The 21,246-nt window shown below is 43.4% G+C and overlaps 1 protein-coding gene across 1 annotated transcript; it reads right to left on the bottom strand.

Annotated features, from left to right (window-relative positions):
• Positions 1-524: 524 nt before the first annotated feature.
• Positions 525-19,310, bottom strand: Phyh (phytanoyl-CoA 2-hydroxylase). Its single transcript, XM_005081241.4, has 9 exons — positions 19,158-19,310; positions 15,923-15,981; positions 13,336-13,446; positions 11,605-11,773; positions 10,697-10,778; positions 9,843-10,024; positions 4,543-4,692; positions 1,936-2,070; positions 525-964 (listed from the first exon to the last, which is right to left on the bottom strand). The coding sequence occupies exons 1-9, from the start codon at positions 19,230-19,232 to the stop codon at positions 911-913; spliced, it is 1,017 nt and encodes a 338-aa protein (XP_005081298.1). The 5' UTR covers positions 19,233-19,310; the 3' UTR covers positions 525-910.
• Positions 19,311-21,246: the final 1,936 nt, after the last annotated feature.

Genomic DNA, 21,246 nt, shown 5'->3' with positions numbered 1-21,246 from the left:
AGGATTTTCAAAATTAAGGCACACACTTCCCTGCTGCCTCCAGCTGGTATAGAAATGAGCTGAGCAGTCACCCAATGTTAATAGTCCACAGTCCAAAGCTAATAGACACAAAAGGATCCCAAAAGCCCCGTGTTTGAAAGAGACAGGTTTTACTCTTCCCGGGAGAAGGTTTTCGGCTTCCCTGCCCAACAGGAACTACCGACAAGGCACTCTTATCTTCACTGTTCTGCATCAAAGTCGACTACTGGAGATGACTAGTCCGTTTTACAGAAGGCATTGGGTTGAAGCCTTGCAAGGAAGCATCCATGTTTCGGGAAATGAGGCTCAGTCTTTATTGGATCCACACTGCTCTCCTTTTGCCCATCACTTACTGTGAATGTTCACTGTGTATTCTAGACTAGAACACAAGCCTCTCACGACATGAAACTGAGGGGAGGTATGTATAACCTGATTTAGACTGAATTTTCAAGAATTCATGTCTACTTGGGTAAAGTGCTTGTGGAATGAAAGAAATTGACTGGAAATGCTTAAATTTCCCTTTATTAGTTACACGGCAAGTTAGCTATTCTTAAAACAGTATTAGTTCATTCAATTAAAGCATCAACACCATATAATTAAATCTGGGCAGTTAAGTTCCCAGTACATGTGTCTTGATTTTGTAAACAGGTGATAGAAAAGATGACATCGTCTCAATAAGGAAACATTTTCCTTAGATGTCTTGCCTTGCTTTGATGTTTCCTTTGAAGGAATTATAATGAAGAGCTAATTCTTCTGTTCATGGGAGGAAGGGAAGGAGAAGGTATCTTGCTATGTAGCCCAGGCTGTACTCGAACCCATGATGCTCCTTATTAGTCTCTTGAGTGTTGGGATTATAGGCATTCATCACCACACCCCACTCTTGAAGAATATTTCAAAGGTTTATTCTTTCTCCTTTCACAAGTCGGCTTCGAAATACCCAGATATCCTGAAATAATATCAAACAGAGTTTGAGGGGTACTTCCCTTGGCTCACCCTCCATGAGAAAAAGGGTTCTAGTCTCTACAAATAACTAAATTGGAAAAAATATTAATAGTTATATTGGTTAGTAAATAAAACATGTTCTGGGACTCCAATCACTTTCCTACCAGTATCTAAAACAGTGCTAACTATGCTATGCAGATAGGTTCCCAGCCACCAGCCCTGACTAATTTGATACAGGTGCTAATAGCAGATGATGCAACTAAGTCCGTACAAGGCTTGCCCACAGTTAAAAACTGTTTACTGTCTTTCTGCTAGTCCTTAATGTCATCTGCTTGAAGAAGGTTGAAAATTCTCAAGATTACATTATAATATAATGGGTTACTAGTTGGTTTTTGAATTTTGTTCCCCCCCACCATTGTTTTTATTGTTGTCTTTTTGTGCTCTTATTACATTTTATTTATGTATTTATTTATTTTCGTGTGTGTGTGTGTGTATGTGTTGTGTGTGTGAGAGAGAGAGAGAGAGAGAGAGAGAGAGAGAGAGAGAGAGAGAGAGAGAGAGAGAGAGAGAGAGAGAGAGAGAGAGAGAGAGAGAGAGAAGACAACTTCTGGGACCCACCAAGAATGACAGTGTAGGCTGTTAGTTAGCTACGGATAGTCAGTGTTGATGCTGGTCAGTCAATGCCAGCGAGTGCGCACATTCACTTTCGGGAGCTGGGTTTATTTTCTTTGTCACCAAAAATGCAGGCTTGGGGCTCAATGATGCTGAGTTAATGACAGTTAGTGCACCACAGGTCACGTGGATGCCATATTCCCATGTTGTCTCCAGTCATCAAGAGTGTCTTGATCCCAATGCACTGTCATTCTTGGTGGGTCCAGCAACAGTGGAAGCCAACATCAAACAGAAACCTGTATGCTTTCAAATTAAATCTCAAGAAAGAGAACCCCAGTTTCCTTTGTGGTTTCATGCATGTACCTGAAAGTCAATGTTGCCTTGAATTCCGTAATGTCTCTCTGCTACCTCTTTAACTTCATTCTGGATGTTTTCTTGGCTGGTGCCTTTCACGTTGATATAGTGGCAGTCGGAACTGGCATAGTGGCAGGAAATTGCCTGTGCAGAAAGGATAGACTGATACTGGAGACTAGCACCTATCAATCAGCATGCCCCCAAACCAAGCAGAGTCCTAGAAAGGGAGTATTCCACTTGGGGTTTGATTTCTCACTGGAAGGACGGCCTACAGCATCCTAAACCAGTCTCCTCACACATAGCTCAGCCCTTCCATTCTCAGCTGAAGGCTAATTGAGACATTACAAAAGATTAAAGATTTTTTTAAGTTTTAAATTGTGTGTGTGTGTGTGTGTGTGTGTGTGTGTGTGTGTGTGTGTGTGTGGAGGGGGTATGTGCGTGGAGGTCACATGTGGGGAGTTGGTTTTCTTCTTCTACCCTGTGACCCCCAGAGCCTGAACTCTGCTCATGAGGCTTGGGAGCAAGTACCTTTATTTGCTGAACCATATCACTGGCCCAGAAAAGATTTTTTTGAATTAGCTGTGATACTTGTTTTTAAAGGTATATTTAGGAATTCCAGTCCTTTAAGAGATCTTCAATACTGTTAAACATTTAAAATTTCCCACATCCTAAAGTCCATAAAACGGATGGTGTTCCACTGTTACTTCTCATCTTTTTTTTTTTTTTCTTTTGGGGTAGGGTTCATTATGTAGCTAAGGCTGGCCTGGAACTTTCTGTGTTGCATAAACTGCCCCCCAGTTCTCAGAACATGTGATCCTCCCGCATCAGCCTCCTGAGTACTGCAATTGCAAGTGTGTATCACATCAGACTTCATCAATATCTCAAGTTGCAATTGAGATGGGTCACTATTTCAATGGAAATAGACATGGAAACTGAAAAATTCCTCCAGAAAAATAACGCACATACCCTCTTAAATCAACAGGGGTATCAAAGGTCAATTCCATGAACCCACCTTGCTTCCTTCTGAAGGAAGGCTGAAACTCGGGGCTTCTCCCCATTCTAGAAAAATTTGTAAACAAATCCAAGCTTGCAGAACAGTTATTAAAATTCCTCCTCTTTGTCACCAGTTCATTATCTAAAGGCGCTCACAACCTTCAGAGGATATTCTGCTTTCCACAGTCTCAAATCCCATCACCTATGTCGCCCGTGTGCTAAATGGAGCCACATCAGAGACCAAGACAAAGGGGAAAATGTGCTCTCCCATATGCATTTTATTATGAAACAGTGGCAAATATTCTTCTAGAATATTTAAGACACCAGAAAAATATAGAAAAGAGCAAATTCAGTATATCAAAAATTTATATTAGCCGGGCGTTGGTGACGCACGCCTTTAATCCCAGCACTTGGGAGGTAGAGGCAGGCAGATCTCTGTGAGTTCGAGGCCAGCCTGGCCTACCAAGCGAGTTCCAGGACAGCCTCCAAAACAATACAGAGAAACCCTGTCTCGAAAAACCAAAAAAAAAAAAAAAAAAAAAAAACCTTATATTATTTGTATTTCAATACCTACACCTCACACTTGCACAACTCTGAGGATCATTCCATGCTCCTATTTTAAAATTTGGCATAATAAAAAGCATGGATGCTTAATTTTGTTGTATTAAAATACGACTTAGATTGACTGCTGAATTTTTGGCAGCCTCTTAAACTTCGTCCTGAGGCAACACCTCCACCTCCCAGCCTAATCCCAAACTCCAGAAAACCTAGTGGGAATATAAGTGAGTGCAAGATACATTTGATGTCTTATCTTTGGGCTCAAAGTGCAAGACAGGATGGGTGGGAACCAAGTGATAGCCATCAAGTCCCACTTGTCCCAAAGGAGCCCTGATGTTTGGCATGGGCCACTCACAGGACTGTTACATCTACTGGACTCCTCCAAGTGAGAAGTTGCAGCATTTGTAGGGAATGCTAATGTAGGTCACAAAGTATCAAGCTGTAGACACTCTGAAGCTAAGGAGTGAAAAAAATGTGTCCTTCCTGAGTTCCATTCTGAGTGTGCCTTCAGAACTCAGTATTGTTTTACATCAGTACTATTTTTCTCAGTAGTAAAGATGTTATGAGTGTCTCTCGTGCGTAGAATAAGCAAGATGAATTCCAAATGACACTAGTTTAGTAATTCAGTCGTTGTTTTTAACCTCAGCAGCAGCTGTGTGCTGAAAAGGCTACTTTCATTCAGAAGGAATTCCATGAATGGTTATGGTTCTGTGTCCACAGGGTTAAGGGCCCAACAGAGGGAATATACATGTATATCCTGGCAAATAAACTGGCCCTTAGTGAAAACTCCTGCATTCTTTCTATCTTAATGTATCTTGAGATTTTTGTTCTAGGCCACTCATCTTTGGAGGTGTATCAATCTTTTTCTTTTTTTTTTTTTCTTTTTTTTGGTTTTACGAGACAGGGTTTCTCTGTATTGTTTTGTAGGCTGTCCTGGAACTTGCTCTGTAGACCAGGCTGGCCTCGAACTCACAGAGATCCGCCTGCCTCTGCCTCCCAAGTGCTGGGATTAAAGGCGTGCACCACCAACGCCCGGCCTGGAGGTGTATCAATCTTAATACATACCTTGCGGAATCCTTGAGTTCTGTTCCGACCAGATCCATGGATGAGCAGAGGATGAAAGAAAACAGTGTCTCCCTTCTCCATCACCAGGTGCACCCTGTTGCTGTCCTGTTTGTAGTCTTGGATGCCGTGATACATTTTGTTAATCCCTCCCTAGAACACATAGAGAAGACATATTCATATTCGAGGTGCCACCATGGCCAAGACTTCATCATCAGTCTATCAGGGGAAGCAAGAGTCCTTGAACTTCCTCCAAGACAGCAGTATGTCTAAATTAGACTCTCCATGTTCCTTTTTAATACACAGAATCATCTTGGACACGTTTTTCACAAGTCCCACAGTACACAGGTGAGATGTCTCACTGGTTAAAAGTACTTGCCACAAGAGCGTGACACCCAGACACCCAGGCCCAAGGAGGAAGAAGACAACCTGAAAGTTGTCCTCTGACCTCCTCACATGCACAACTGCAGAAAATTAGCTATAACTGATTAGGATGACCAGCTTTGCCTCTTGTGGCTAACCCCAGTGTGATGCCTGTCTTAATGCTAATTTGCCACCTTTTAGAATTTCCAGGGTAGGAAGCCTCAGCGGAAGAATTGTCCCGATTGTCTTACTTGATATAGGGAATCTGCCCAGAGTAGGGGAGCAGTAGCTACAAAGGGGGTGACCACAAGACTAGCTGCATTCTGGTGTTTTTATCTTCCCTTTCCCTGTTGCCGCCGACGTCGCTCCTTTGCTGACATTAGAACCAGTGTTTCCAGGCTTCTATCATGGACGGAGCACCAACGGCTGTTCAGAGAATGTCTAGGTTTTTTACATCAGACTGGGACTGCAGAGACATCCAGCCTGGTCAACTACTGTTGGCCTCTCCAGTGTGAGACTGCCACTGTGGGACCATTTTGACTGCCGAAGCTCCCAGCCTCGAAGGACAACTATTGCTGCTATTTTAATGTAGTTGATGTAATAAATTATATGTATGCATGAAATATCCATCCATCCTATTGTTTCAGTTCCGATGCAGAACCCTGGCTAATATAATGGGCAAACAAGCACATTTGCCCAACCTGAATCAATAGCATTCTTTCCTAGCATGGCATTCTCCTTGTCCAGACTTTCCTATGCATCATCCTCCTTCCACTTGCCAGGAGGATCCTGGGGAAGCTGGGTCTTTTCCCCAAATCAGGAAGGGAAGTGCAAAACACTTACATCACACCCAGAGTTAACCAAGAATAGTAAAAAGAACAAATGGCCAGGGGTGATGGCAAAGCCTTGTAATCCCGGCACTTGGGAGGCGGACGCACAATGATCAAGATCAGCCTAAGATATTGCTCCGCAGTTTACCATTTTCCCCTTTATATGTTTTCTTTCTTTCTTTCTTCCTTTCTTTCTTTCTTTCTTTCTTTCTTTCTTTCTTTTTTGTTCTTTGCCGATTTCACACTGGAGTGCACTCGCACACCCACTGTGTCTTCTTTTTGTGGGTGACTCACTGAGTTTAATTTTAAGTTGCTTGCATAAGTCTCTACCTCAAAATATCCAGTAGAAGGACTATAGACCCCTACCTTGTTTTTTGAGACAATCTCTCCCTCTAGCTTGGAACTCACCAAGTAGGCTAGGCTAGTCAGTGAGCCCTAGGGCTCAGCCTGCCTCTACCTCAGCAGAGATTTCAAGTGTGCCCACTATGTTCAGCTGGTTTTTGTTGTGGTTGGTTTGTTTGTTTTAAATAAGTTCTGAGGAATCATGCGTACAAGGCAAGCATTTTATTGACTGAGCTATCTTCCCAGTCCCAGAATTCTACTCTTGCTAAGACTATCCCAAATTCCTTTTGGGAAATGGCCGTTTTCCCATGGGCTACTGTTGCAATTTGAACCCAGGGCCATTTTCTCCCAGCAAGGTGGGTGTGTAACCCGACCTAAACTAAGCCAGTCTAGAAATGCTGCTGCTTGGAAATCCTCCAGATCATTCCCTTTTGTTAAGTCAGCCAGAGTCTAGCCCTGTGCCTTAAACCAATGCTGTAGAATATCATTTTAACTAGGCAAAGATGTGCTACATTTGTTGATGCTGCAGAATATTACGTTAACTGAGTACAGGTGTGTTACTTTGGTTTATGCTGCATTTGCTTAATTATGAAAAGATGTGTTATATTTGTTTTACCTTGCCTCACTAGGGCACCTGATTGGTTTAATAAAAAGGTGAAGAGCTGGGCAGTGGTGGTGCACACTTTTAATCCTAGCACTAGGGAGGCAGAGGAAGATGAATCTCAGTGAGTTCAAGACCAGCCTGCTCTACAAAGCGAGTTCCAGGACAGCCAGGACTGTTACACATAGAAACCCTGTCTTGAAAAACAAACAAAAAAGAGCTATGACCCATAGCTAGGCAGGAGAAAGGATAGGTGGGGCTGGCAGGCAAAGAGAATAAATAGGAGGAGAAATTTAGAAGAGAAGAAAAAGAGCAAGAGGACGGAGAAAGAAGGAGAGAACAAGGGACATGCCCAGGGCAAGAGCCAGCCAGATGCCAGCCAGCCAGAGAAGCGGTAAAGTAAAATACGTGGAAGCAAGAAAGGTAACAAGCCCCAAAGCAAAAGGTAGATAAAGAGAAACAGGTTAAGTTAAAAGAGCTAGCCAGAAATAAGCTAAGCTAAGCAGAGCATTCAAAACTAGTAAGTCTCTGTTTCATGATCTGGGAGCTGGTTGGTGGCCCAAAACAAAAAGCCTGGTACAGACCAACCCGACCTAACCTTAAAAGAAAAGAATACACGCATACACACACACTTACATATATTTACTGTGTGAGGAGGGGATGCTCATGTCACAGCACATGTGTGGAAGCCACAGGACAACTTACCGGATTTATTTCTCTCCTTCCACCATGTGTGGAGTCAATCAGGCTTGACAGCCAGTACCTTCACCTACTTAGCCATCTCTCTGCCCCTCTACCTAACCCTAAACTGATGAATTCCACAATTTCAGGTGTACCATCATGAACAGACTGAAATACTTCCTCTTCCACATAACCATATGTCACATAGTATCATTTTAAGAATTCTAATGTTCTGGGATAGCTTGATGGCTTAGTGGATAAAGAGAGTTGCTGCCAAGAGTGACCTCCAGGACCTCTGGCCTCCTACTGTGTACTATGGTGCACACAAGCATGTGTTCGTACACACACACACACCAAAAATAAAAACCAGAAATAGACTCCCTAAGACAAGCTCTCTAAGCAGGATTCTCCATTTCCTCAAGGAGCTCAGTTCCCTGTTGTTACCATGGATACACTATCTACCGACACCCTCATCTTAGAGCTCAGGGTCGTCTGGCCTTATATTTGAAACACTGAGAACACCCCCCTCCCTCCCCCTTCTCTGCCTCTCATCTCCCAGATCTTCAGTGTATCTTGTACCATAGTCCCAAATAACTTCCTGAAGAACTGGTTTGATCTCCTCACTCACAGATGCAAAGCCTTTGATAGCTTTCCACAGCAGGAGCTGAATGTGTAGGAAGACAGGTGCAGTCAAGCAGTAAAATGAAACTTGGCAAAGCGAATAACTGAACTATCAAGACGTACACCACACCAGAGAATCTCAAGTACACTAAGCAACAGAAGCCACACAAGAGTGAATACTACAGAACTGTATTTATACAACATATTAGAAAGGGCAGGCAAATCTGTAAAGATGGAAAACAGCTCAGTGATGGTTTTTGATAATGGGTGAAAAGGGGTTTTCTTCTTTTCCTCCTCCTTCTTTGAGACAGACTCTTGCAATGTTGCCTAGACCATCCTGGAGCTTACCATCCTCCTGCCTCAGCCTCTTAAATGCTAGGATTATAGGCATGTGCTATCACACCATGCTAGAGAGAGTTTGAGTCTCTCAAGTATAGTACCAATGTTTGTACATGCCAAAGATGATCACATTATATATTAAAAATGTCACTAATTATATGACAATTATACTCTAAACAGAGTATAATAAACTTTCTTTAAATGAAAACTCTGTCAGCTGCCTACAAAAGGGAAAGTCCACGTTCCCCAAGCAAAATGGAGTCAGCATGAAACTTCTCTAATATGGTCATTCCAGGCTGCCTTCCCTCTAATCTTTTTTTTTGTTTTTTGTTTTTTGTTTGTTTGTTTGTTTTTCAAGACAGGGTTTCTCTATGGTTTTGGAGGCTGTCCTGGAACTCACAGAGATCTGCCTGCCTCTGCCTCCCGAGTGCTGGGATTAAAGGAGAGTGCCACTAACGCCCAGCCCCTCTGCGAACCTTTTCAATGTCCCTGGAGCCCCCAACCCATCTGCACCATGAGCACCCAGCTTCTTTTGCAACTTAACATGCCTGTGCATGCCCTTGACCTCCATGCCTTATTTCTAGAAAGAATTTCTATCATGTCCTTCAGTGCTCAACTCAGTGACTAGCTCTCTCTAGTGCAGTGGTTCTCAACCTTCCTAATGCTGCAACCCTTTAATATAGTTCCTTATGATGTTGCAACCCCAACTATAAAATTATTTTCATTGTTACTTCATAACTGCAATTTTGCTACTGTTATGAATTGTAAAGTAAATATCTGTTTTCCAGTGTAAAAGGGTATTTGACCACTCAAGAGGTCATGACCTATAGGTCAAGAACCACTGCTCTAGTGTCTCCTCGGGCCTCTGCAATTGCAGGTGGCAGTTTCCCCTCTTCTTCACTCTGAGATCCAACATCGATTGGTGAGTAAGACGAATTTGTCATTTATCACATGTGTCTGGGGCTGAAATGTTAATGACTGGCCTTTATGACAGAACTTATGTAGCACGGACCCAAATCCTCCACATTGACTTGACTTTCAAACACGTGCTGAAAGGACAGATATCATTGGATATTTTGTCTGACATCCTCAAACCTTCTCTGATTCTTGCTATGAAAGGAAGGACAAGTCTCCTTCCTAGGCTCCTTGTGTACACTGATGTGAACTAAAAACAGCAAAGGGGTTCTGGAAAAATTCAGCTACTGGACTGAGGAGATGGCTGGTCCAGATGAGGACCTGAGCTTAGTCCTCAAAACACATGTTAAAAAGGAAAGAAAAGGCTGGGTGTGGCAATGTTTACTTTAATCCCAGTGCTGGGGAGGAAGAGATTGGCTGACCTTGGGGCTCACTGGCCATCCAGTCTAGCCTACCTGGTGAGAGACCTGCATTAAAAAAAAGATAGAAGGTACCTGAGAAATGACACCCAGGCTGCCCTCTGGTCAGCACATGCATAGGCACACACATGAATGCACACACACATACCACACACACATGTGCACAGAGGCACATCAGTCATGCAGACCTACCTCCCAGTTGGGGTAACCATGTGGCTTCAGAGTGCCTTTGTGGGTACCTGGGAGCACAACCAGACAACCGTTGTTTCTGTCAATGTGCTCCATGGCGGTCCAAGCACAAACAATGCGATCGCTGGGGCGGAACGGGAAGTAGTGCAGATCCTGATGCAAGGGGTGCCGAGATGTCTTCTTGCCTGCAACAGAACCCACTGTCAAAAACATGTGGTGAAGTCTTGGAATTTTGCCATTTGCCTGAAAATCTGGAACACTGACCTATCTACCAGAACCAAATAAATGGCCAGGCGGTGGTGGTACACTCCTTTAATCCCAGGACATGGGAGGATCAGCATGCAGGTGGATCTCTGTGAGTTCAAGGCCATCCTGGTCTACAAATTGAGCTCCAGGATAGTCAGGGCTACAGAAGAAACCCTGTCTAGAAGAAGAAGGAAAAGGAGACGGAGAAGGAGAAGGAGAGGAAGAAGAAGAAGAAGAAGAAGAAGAAGAAGAAGAAGAAGAAGAAGAAGAAGAAGAAGAAGAAGAAGAAGAAGAAGAAGAAGAAGAAGAAGAAGAAGAAGAAGAAGAAGAAGGAGAAGAAGAGCCTAAACACATAGAATAGGAGGAGTTTATGATATATAAACTATTGCTTGTTGAACTCTACAGTCTGTTGTATGGCTATTTAGTAATACCCTCTAAGGTCACTATCTGAAATCACTACTACTTTTCAGTGTTGTATAATATAAATTGTTTTAAGAGTTAAAGCAAAGTTTGATAGCTATACACATGACCTGGGTTTGAGCATCAGCTTTACATACGTAACCTAGCAATACTTTTCTCTTATGTGTCCCCAGTGAAGAAGAGCTCTTTACCAGAATCTGAAGGTTTGTTTATCAGCATTGAGTGCATAGCCATGATGTTGGGTCCAGTGAAACACTCCACATATTTCAGAATCTAAGAAAAGAGCAGTAAAAAAGTAAGTTCATAGGAAGTCAGAAGTACGGGCAAATGACATAGCATACAAGAACCAGGATGTGGAGCAGGCTGAGGCAGGAAGATTCCGAGTTTTAGAGTCAGTTTCACACAGAGTAAGACTCCAGTCTAAAATAACAACAACAACATTGCCGGGCTGGTAGCTCAGGGACTTATCAGCATTGCATACATGACCACATATTGGGGCCTGAGAAACACTCCAGATATTTCAGAGCCTAAAAGAGGACAAGAGCTTGACTAGGATATACAAGGCCCTGCATTGGATCAGCAACACTAAACAAAAAAACAACAGCAACAAAAACCAAAACAACAACAAAACAAACAGGAGCCTAATCTTGTACCTCTACTGACCAGAGTCATTACAATAAATTAATAAATTTATAAACAATAGCCTTGTAATTTGATATTCTAGTTATCAAGTCTTAGATGAAGTCTCTTGTTTTTCACGACAAACATAGCACAGTGCCCAGGAAAGTCAATCATGATGTCATGGACAGTTGGGGTGAGATAATTCTTAATTTGAACTGGGGACCCCTCTGTGCATTATAGAACCTCTGGGTCCCATTAACAGCATCAGTGACCTCTACCCATTAGATGCCATTAGCTCACCCCACCCCAATTATGACAACTGTCAGTGTCTCTGGATGTTGTCAATAGCCAGTGTGGGATAGAGTCGCCTTCTCTTACGAGCATCGCTCCAGAACCCTACGTAGACAGAGACAGGATGGAGTAAACTGAGCAGACTCAAAGTCTGACCATTAGGTGGGAAGGCAGGCAGGGCTCTCACCTGGGGGAGGGTGCAGTATCTAAAGAGCTCCTGGTCTTCTTGGAAATCCTGGATCTTCGTAACCACTTTCTCATTTAGTGCACAATCCTGTTTTGCAATGGCCACATCTTTCATTACTATTATCCCTGGTGGGGTGACCTCCTTTCTGCAGATTCTTTCAAACTCAGCTCTAGAAATGAGATTTACAAAGAATGTCATTACTCGGGCCACAGGCACCTGGCTGGCCCTACCCTGTTGAAGATTTGCCGATTCTGGGACAGTGTCTGTTCTAGTAGACTAGTGTTCATGGGAAGGAGGAGAATAAGGTCAGCAGTCCTGCCTTCTACCTGGAACCATTACCTCAAAATGCATCACCCACGGCAGACCAGTATGGAAACTATGTTTGTGTCTGTTTAATTCTCCTCCCCCTAGTGCTGGGGTTGCAGGTGTATGCTGTCGCGTGTGCGTGTTTAGGCTAGACTGGATGGCCCTTGAGTGCTCCCCCCACTTCTAGGGTTACAGGTATATACAGCCGTGTGTGTGTGTGTGTGTGTGTGTGTGTGTGTGTGTGTGTGTGTGTGTGTGTGTTTAGGCTATACTGGCTGGCCATTGAGTGTTCCTCCCCACAGTGCTGCCATTCCTGAATTTTCAGAACTCAGGTCTTTTTGTTCACACAGCAAACATTTTACCTACTGAGCCATCTCCCTAGCCTGGGAAGTGTTTCTTGATATGGTGACATTGCAATGATAGAGGTTGAGTGTCCTTTACCCGAAATGCTTGGGAACAGAAGTGTTTTGGATTTCAGATTTTTAAAAAATACTTGCGATATTTACATATGCATAATGTGATATCCTAGAGATGGGACCCAGTCTGTACATAAAATTCACTGTGTTTCCATCATAACTTATATACTCCAGTCTAAAGGCATTTTATGTACTATTTTAGTGCATCTGTGTTTTGACTTCAACCTCTCACATGAGGTTGCATGTAGAATCTTCTAGGTATTGCATCATGTCATCACCCAGGAGGTTTTAGATTTGGCAATGACATCTATTTGGTGTTACAGATTGAACATCCCTAATGCAAAAAAAAAAAAAAAATCTGAAAAGCAACGCTGGTCCTAGTGTCCTCATTTGTTTTACCTCATTTTGTTCCAATAACAACACTAAGACACCAGTAGGATCAAAACGCCTAATTTTTTGAAATACCGAGGCATATGCAGATTGCACAGAATGTATCACATTAGGAGTAGAACTAAGACTCAAACCAGAGAGTCTGGTTCCAGAACTCACATTTCTAGAACTCTCAAATCACATCATTAAAAAATACCTGTACCTGTCTGGGGCGGTGGGGGGGGGGGGGTTAAGGCCCAGTGAGCAAAGTACCTGCTGCACAGACACGCACGAGTTTGAGCCTCCAGAAATCACGTGCAGGCGGACGTGGCAGTGTGACTGAAGGTGGATGTGGCAGTGGGGAGCTATAGTCCCTGCTTTGCTTCTGTGAGATGTGCAGAGGCAGGAGAATTGCAGGAAGCTCACAGGCCAATGACTATGTGATGGCAAACAGAAAGGAGATCTCGTCTCTACAGGTGGCAGGAGAGAACCCACACCTCTGCCCTGCACCTGTGTTGGTATCACACTCACCAATTCCCAGACACAACTCTGAACATGCAGAAGCTAAACTAACGCGTGTTACCATTACATTCATGTAAACATAGCTTTTTTTGTAAAATCATAAACAGCAGTATTATACCGAAAACGTTGAATGTCATCATCCGGCACCAGATTTTTAATGACAAGAAATCCATTTTCCTCATAAAATTTTCTCTGTTCCAGACTTAGGACATTATTATCCAAAGTATACCTAAAAAAAGAGAGAAAAATCTCCAGGTTAGTACCCACTTTAAACTTACAAACTAATAGTACACCAAGAACCTGAAATACATTCATAGGGTGAGGGAGAGACGGGGCCTCACTATGTAGTTCTGACTGTCCTGGAACTTGCTAGGTACACCAAGCTGGCCCTTAAGCCACAGAGATCTGCCTGTGAGTACTGGAACTAAAGGTGTGTACCACCACATCCGGCCTATATTCATACTTTTAAATTCAGCATTCTATTATATAGCTTTATTGAAGTAACATAGAAAAGTTTAAAGACTGTTAAATCTAAAACATTACATATGGCCATCAAGAAATGTGGATTACTTGGGGCTAGAGAGATGGCTCACTGGTTAAGAACACTAGCTGGTCTTCCAGAGGGCCTGAGTTCAATTCCCAGCAACCACATAGTGGTTCACTACCATCTGTAATGAGATCTGGTGCCATCTTCTGGCCCACAGGGATACATGCAAACAGAACATAGTATATATAATAAAAATAAATAAATAAATCTATCTTAAAAAAAAAAAGAAATGTGGATTACTGGAAAAATATTAACCAAGGAATTATAACCATGCAATAGATGGTAAAAAATAAATGACAGAATACTGTGGATACACTTGTTGTAATAGAATATGATTGACGTCATATCAAACAAAACCGAGGGAGGGAGAGAGGAAGGGGGAGAGAGAGAAGGAGGTGAGTGGACATGGAGATGTCGCTCATTGGCAGAGCAGTTGCAAAGAAATTTTGTTTGAAACAATGGTTGCCTTTCAGAAATAATTCAAAATTCTGAATTTTAAATTTTTCCTACAGTGAATAAGAATTGTCTTTCAAATGGAGCATCAATACAATAAAGTATGTATGTATACATACTATATACATTTCTTAAGACAGGGTCTTGCTTTGTAGCACAGACTGGTCTTGTACTTGGAATCCTCCTGCCCTGACTTTGCAAAGTCTGGGATTCCAGACATGTACCATTACACCCAGGTTATACATCTCAAACTTTCTAGTCAGTACAGTCTCAGAAGCAAAGTAAACAGCTCACATAAGCAGATCACAAGATTACAAACTCAGATCAACCAACCCACGCCTTCAGGTTGGCATTTATGAAGGTTGGGCTTTCTTTTTTAAAACAAGGCAATACACATGCTGGGTTCTGGCCTATATTAGTTTCGGCTGCTCAGGAGGCTGAGGCAGGAGGATCTTCAGCTCAAGACCTACCTGGTGAGACTTTGCTTCACAAAAATAAATAAGTTACTTATACACACACACACACAAGCAAAATGCTAGCCAATATGTCAATAAAACCAAAAGAGGCCGGGCATTGGTGGCACACGCCTTTAATCCCAGCACTTGGGAGGCAGAGGCAGGCGGATCTCTGTGAGTTCGAGGCCAGCCTGGTCTACATAGCTAGTTCCAGGACAGCCTCCAAAATAATACAGAGAAACCCTGTCTCAAAAAACCAAAAAAAACCAAAACAAAACAAAACAAAACAAAAAAAAAACAAAAGAGAAGCTAAATTAAATGTGGCGCACAGTGGTTGGATTTTTCAGGGGTTAGATTATGTATTTTCTTTTTTTCCCTTCCTTTTGGACTTTAGAATATGCAAAGAAAATTTAAGCTAGGTTCTCCAAAATTCACCGAAGTTGTATCATTTGGAATGCTTTCTGGAATGAAGTGTTTCTACAGTGAGCTCCGATGAGGCAGGGTGCTCCATGCTGTAGAGTGAACATTCTATCCCTGCTACCACTAGAAAGACTTTCACACACCATCCTAGTTAAGGTTACTATTGCTGAGCTGAAACATCATGACCAAAAGCAATTTGGGGAGGAATTTAGTTTAAACTTCTACATCACTGTTCATTGTGGAAGGAACTCAGGACAGAAACTCAAGCAGGGCAGGAACCTGGAGGCAGGAGCAGAGACCACAAAAGGAGGCTGCTTACTGGCTTGCTCATCATGGCTTACTCAGCCTGCCTTCTTTCTTTCTTTCTTTCTTTCTTTCTTTCTTTCTTTCTTTCTTTCTTTCTTTCTATCTATCTTTCTTTAATATAAATTAGAAACAATCTTATTTCATAATCCCAGTTCCATTCTCCCATGTCCCCCACCAACTCCCCCATCCCATCCCTCTTCTGCTCCCCAGGGAGAGTGAGGCCTTCCATGGGGGATCATCAAAGTCTGTCAGGTCATTTGGGGCAGGGCCTAGGCCCTCCCCTGCGTGTCTATCAGCCGGCTTTCTTACAGAAACCATGACCATCAGCCCAGCAGTAGCACCACCCACAACAGACTGGGTGTTCCCCCATCAATCACTAATTAATAAATCTCCTATAGGCTTGCTTACAGCCCAACTTATAGAGGCATTATTCAATTGGGATCCTTAGATGACTATCTTGTGTCAAGTTGTCATAAACAGAATGTACACATAGTATAGTACCGACTGAAATGAGATTGACTTACTGGAATTGTTGAGGATGGCAACTGGCAGGGGAAGCTGGCCCTGATACAGGGTTAGCTACCTAGGTAAGAATTAAGGAAAACAAAGGAGCCAAGCACTGAGTCTAACATCAGCCTTCAGCCTTGTTTCTAGGGAAAGGAGCATTTGCATGGCCCTGGACAGGCAACCCTGCTGGTACTTATGGTGTATCCTCTCATTGTCACCACAGCCTGAAGTGGGGCCTGAAGAAGGGAAGATCTGTTGTTCAGGAAGTCTGGCCATCTCAGTTGCAGTCACATGAGCCAGGGCATTACCCCCGAGTCTCAACCTGTAGCCTCAGTTGGAGCCATTCCCATGATTGCCTTCTGCTAACTACTAAGCAAATAAACCCCCACAGGTCACACTGTAGAAGGGAGGAGAGACCCAAGTAAGCCCGGGCTTAGGTCCATGCCTATTGTGACTAAACTGTTAAGAGTTTTGTAGTCATTAAGGCACAAAAAACACGAACTAAACAATCAAATACATTTCTAAATATCAAAAAAGCTAGAAATTCATTTATAAGATCTTATTTCACTCAGTAACTAGATCAGTAACAGCCCTTTGCCTGCTTTTTTAACTTAAATGACTGCTCTGAGAATGTCACTTCTACCCTGGTGGGAAGGTGCATATCTTTAATCCCAGAACCTGGCAGGTGGATTTTTCCGAGTTTGAGGCCAGCCTGGTCTACACAGTGAGTTTCAGGCCAGTTAGGGTACATACTTCACACAAACATGTTATCATTATTTTTGTTCATTCATGTATTGAAGCAGGATCTCACTGCATAACTAAGATTGGGCCTGGAAATTGATTTATAGTCGGCTGGCCTCAGCCTCGCCTGTCTTAACCTCCTGAATACCTGGATTCTAGATATACATTGCCACGCCTAGATTGTTATTATTATTATTATTATTATTATTATTATTTTGCTTTAGGTCTTCTTAAGATAGAGTATTATGTAACATGTGCTGGCCTTGAATTTCATTTGTAGCCAATTATGATCTTGAACTTCTGATCCCCCCCCCCCACTCCCTGCCTCTATCCACCACTTAAGTGGTGAAATTGTAGATATGTGCCATCATGTCTGGTCTGTTGTTTTTCTTGCTTCTTTTATTTTTCCTTTCTTTTCTGTTTTTTTTTTTTTAACCCTGGATGACTGGAACTGGCAAGATAAAGCAGGATTAAAAAATAGTTGCCAGCTGATCTACTATTTCTTCTTAAATTATTTTTATTTTATATGCATTGGTGTTTTGCCTGCATGCATGTCTGTGTGAGGGTTGAACTTACAAACAGTTGTGAACTGCCATTGTGGGTGCTGGGAATTGAACCCAGGTCCTCTGGAAGAGTAGTTAGTGCTCTTAACCACTGAGCCATCCCTCTAGCCCAGTCACTTGGCCCCTCTCCACTGTTTCTACAACTTGGCTGTTGTATAATGATGCTGAAATGTACGATGGAAGGCTAAGTGAAAAGTGGGTGCAGAAGCTGTGACTTCAGTTTAATCCCAATCCTGTAAATACAAAAGATTTGCCTTTCTCTAATCTGTATTTCCTAGAAGCAAATTAAGGCTGGGAAGAAACTGCCACAATTTCCAAAAGTCTATTTAAGTAATATATTCACTATGGTTCTTGATATCCAGTACCAGTTGCTAGCCACATCTGGCTATTTAAATTGAAAACTGACTCAAGTTAAAAGTGCACTGCCTAGCCGAGCTTGGTGGATCATACCTTTAATCCCAGGATTTGATCCCAGGCACAGGCAGATGGGTCTCTGTGAGTTCTAGGCCAACCTAGTCTATATAGCAGATTCCAGCTAGCCAGAGCTACGTAGGAAATCCTGTCCCAAAACAACCAAAAACCCCAAAAGAGTAGCAAGAGACTGCATCAGTTTCAGTCTGAATATATCTAGTACCAGTATATCTGAAGTTCTCAAAATGTAGTATACATCCAATTGCCAAGAAGAAGAAACAGACTGTGGTATTCCTCCCCCACATAATTCATAGGTCTAACAACTACTTTCATTCAATGCCCTTCTCAGGATGTCTAGTCTCTTACCGTCATTTCTCAATCTAAAATGAGGTTATATCATCATCACCTGACATTACCGCCTGTCTCTGTCTATCAACCTGCAGATGAGTTTAAATTTGCCTGGCACACCGCTGCTTGTAAACCCAGCTACCCAGCAGTCAGAGCAATAGGGAAGGTCAAATGCAGTTATTACGGCCAGCCTCAGAGATGCCATGTACCAAAGGAAAGAAATCAAAACTGATATAATATGGTTGGTTGCCTATTGGGAAATCCCAAGCAGTTAATTTTAGCAATTTCCAGGGAGAGAAGCCTGAATAGAAAAGCCAACAGTTTGATACCTCCTGCCACCTGCTGCGTGTGTGTGTGTGTGTGTGTGTGTGTGTGTGTGTGTGTGTTTGCAAACCTTGGTTTAGTATTTTTGTTGTTTATTTTGTTTTGCTTTTGAGACATTGTCTCTCACTTTTACCCATTGGCTAGCCCATCAAGCCTCAAACGACCCTCGGATCTGCACCTCCAGCTCACAAGCATCTACCACCAGGTCTGGGGTTTTTGTTTTTAAAGGGTTTGGGGGATGAAATTGGCTCCTCAACTTAGTTATTAATGCTGGCTGAGCTAGAACTTTATCCACTGAATTCCTGGAGACCTGCAGCATCAGGAGCGCGCAGGAACACACAGGTCTGTGGGAAGACGGCAGATAGAGAAGGCCTTCTACCTGCAGGGTAGAGTCCTGCAGCCCACCCCTTCTCTTTTTGACGACAGGCGCCCCCTCCTGACAGTCAAGCTGCTCTGAACTTCTGCCAGCAGGGCAACTGTCCATGACATTTCTAGGTGTAGGAAAATACAGGGAAGAAAATGCCACGGCAACTGAAAATGGCAAAGTCCTCTTCGGGATGGCGTCGCCACCTCTTGCTTTACAGCTCTCGCTTTACATAAAGTAAGAAACCACGGTGCTAAGCAGGCTCAGAATGGTGCAGAGACGCCCGCCGCCCGGACAAGGATTCTCTGGGGATGAGGGGATGGGGGTCACCGAACATTGGGATGCAGCCTCCTCCCCGCTCCCCAGGGAGAGCGAACAGAGAAGAGCTGGCAGCGCAGTGACTCTCTTGCGTTCTTGGAGCCACCACCAGGGTGGAGATGCTCTTTCCAGCCTGACAACTTCCCGCCGGAAACCCCCGGCCCCCCGCAGCCCAAAGGATACAATCGCTGGGGCCGAGGGTCGGCTGAGGTGTCCCAGCACGACCTGCAGCCGGACGCCAGCGCGCTGAAGGTCCATGGTGGAGGTCAGAAGACGAGGCTCCTGGGCCTGGGCCTCGCTTAACTCGTCGCGCGGCCCCGCCCCCTGGAGGCGGGTGGAGTAAGCCGCCTAGGACTGGACGCAGCGCCACCTCCCACCTCCCGCGCCCTCCTGCCGGGGGAGGGTGCCGAGGTCACGGTAGGCGCCCGAGGCAATGTGGGAGTCCAGGTTCCGGGCCTCTGTGGCTTTGTTCTATTCTGCAAGACCGCCTGTGGCACTGAAACGCGAAGGTTCAAGTGATTAGAACGAGGTCTCCTGGAGATCCCAAGCAATTCGGGATCTGAGCCAACTTTTAACTTAGTAGTTTAATCAATGAGTAACCAATCTATATTACTATTCCACGACGAACCAATAAAAATTAAAATTGTCTGTACTATTCAAAAGAGACATTTAACTTAGTGTGAAGTCATCCTAAAATATTAGAAAGTTTGATCGTTAATTTTTGAGAATGTATGGAATAAGTAACTCCCAGAAATCCGATCCATGCAATCTAGTGTAGTTTATTATTTTTGTTGTTTTATTTATGTGTATGTTTGCATCCTTGTTTGTGGAGCTCAGAGAACAATCATGGGAAGTTGACTCTCTCCTTCCACCGTGTGGGTTTCAGGGATCAAACTCGGATGGTCAGTCTTGTTCTGCAAGCTCTTATAACTGCTGTTTTATCTCAACAGTCCCTTGTCCAGCATAATACGTAAAATTTCTTACATAGCTAAAAACTCTTTTCCTAAAACCTCTTTGAAATTCATTCACTACACATAATCTCAATCTGTTTCTCTGTCTGGTTTCTTTAGTACAGAGTTACTTCTAGATTGCTTCTTCATAAACATATTTTTATTTCTCAAATGCTTTCGTGATATAATTTGGTGACAATGCCATAGTCCAGGAGAGACAGTAGCTAGATAGCTACTTCCTGTTTTCGGCTGGCAGAGATTGGTTCATTTGCCTGCCCTTTGGCCTTGACCTCTGGGACAAGCTGAAGCTCCCAGGGCCAGCTGATTCCTTTGATAGCTCCTAACCTGAGCAACCTTGGTGGGAACTTGACCTGCCTCTAGAGAGACAAGTTTAAGTGGCCCACAGTTTAAAAGCCGAACTGGCTGGTCTTTTCTCTTGGGAAAGTGGTCTTCTTCCTGCCCTCACCTGGTGTAAAGTGGGAACTGCAGGCAGAAGGAAGAAAATAAAACTGCCATCACCTCTAGCAGACCATTATTCTGAGGATGGGTGGTTTCCCTAACCAACAGAGAAATGGCCGGCTTGGAGTGCATGATTGTGTTGTGTGAGGCAGCATGTCCTCATGGCTCTATGTGTAATGTCCCCTGCATCTGTATTTAGAAGCTGAGCTCACACGTGCTAGGCAAGCACACTATCTCCAGTCCCACATCCGTTTTGCTTAGCTGAGATACAGGCTGAGGTGTCACTATGTTGCCTAGGCTGGCCTAGGACTTCTGGACTGAAGTGATTCTCCTGCTTCATCCTCCAGAGAAGATGACAGCAGGCATTCACCCCAGTGCCAGGCTTACACTTGCATTAAAGATCTTTTTTAGGTTTATCTATTTTATGTGTATGAGTATTTTATCTGCATGTATGCATGTGCACCACACACCCTGGTGCCGGCAGGGGCTGGAAGAACATGTTAGATCCCTAGAACTGGAGTTATGAATGTTTGTGAGCCCCCATGTGGGAGCTGAATACTGAGGCCTGGTTCTCCATAAGAGCAGTTAAGTCATCTTAAGTGCTGAGTCATTGTTCCAGCTCAGTGGTTCTCAACCTGTCAGTCGAGACCTTTGGAGGACTCAAATGACCCTTTCACAGGGGTCACCTAAGACCACTGGGAAATGCAGATATTTACATTATAATTCATAATAGTTATGAAGTAACAGAATAATTTTATGGTTGGGGTATTAAAGGGTCACAGCATTAGGAAGGTTGAGAACAACTGCTATAAACCCATTTTGCTGTTTTGAAAACAACTTTTATACTTGTTTTTAGGCAAATG

Source organism: Mesocricetus auratus, unplaced genomic scaffold (assembly GCF_017639785.1).
Source record: "Mesocricetus auratus isolate SY011 unplaced genomic scaffold, BCM_Maur_2.0 Super-Scaffold_100013, whole genome shotgun sequence".
Taxonomy (NCBI): domain Eukaryota; kingdom Metazoa; phylum Chordata; class Mammalia; order Rodentia; family Cricetidae; genus Mesocricetus; species Mesocricetus auratus.
This window is presented reverse-complemented; position numbering and strand designations above follow the sequence as displayed.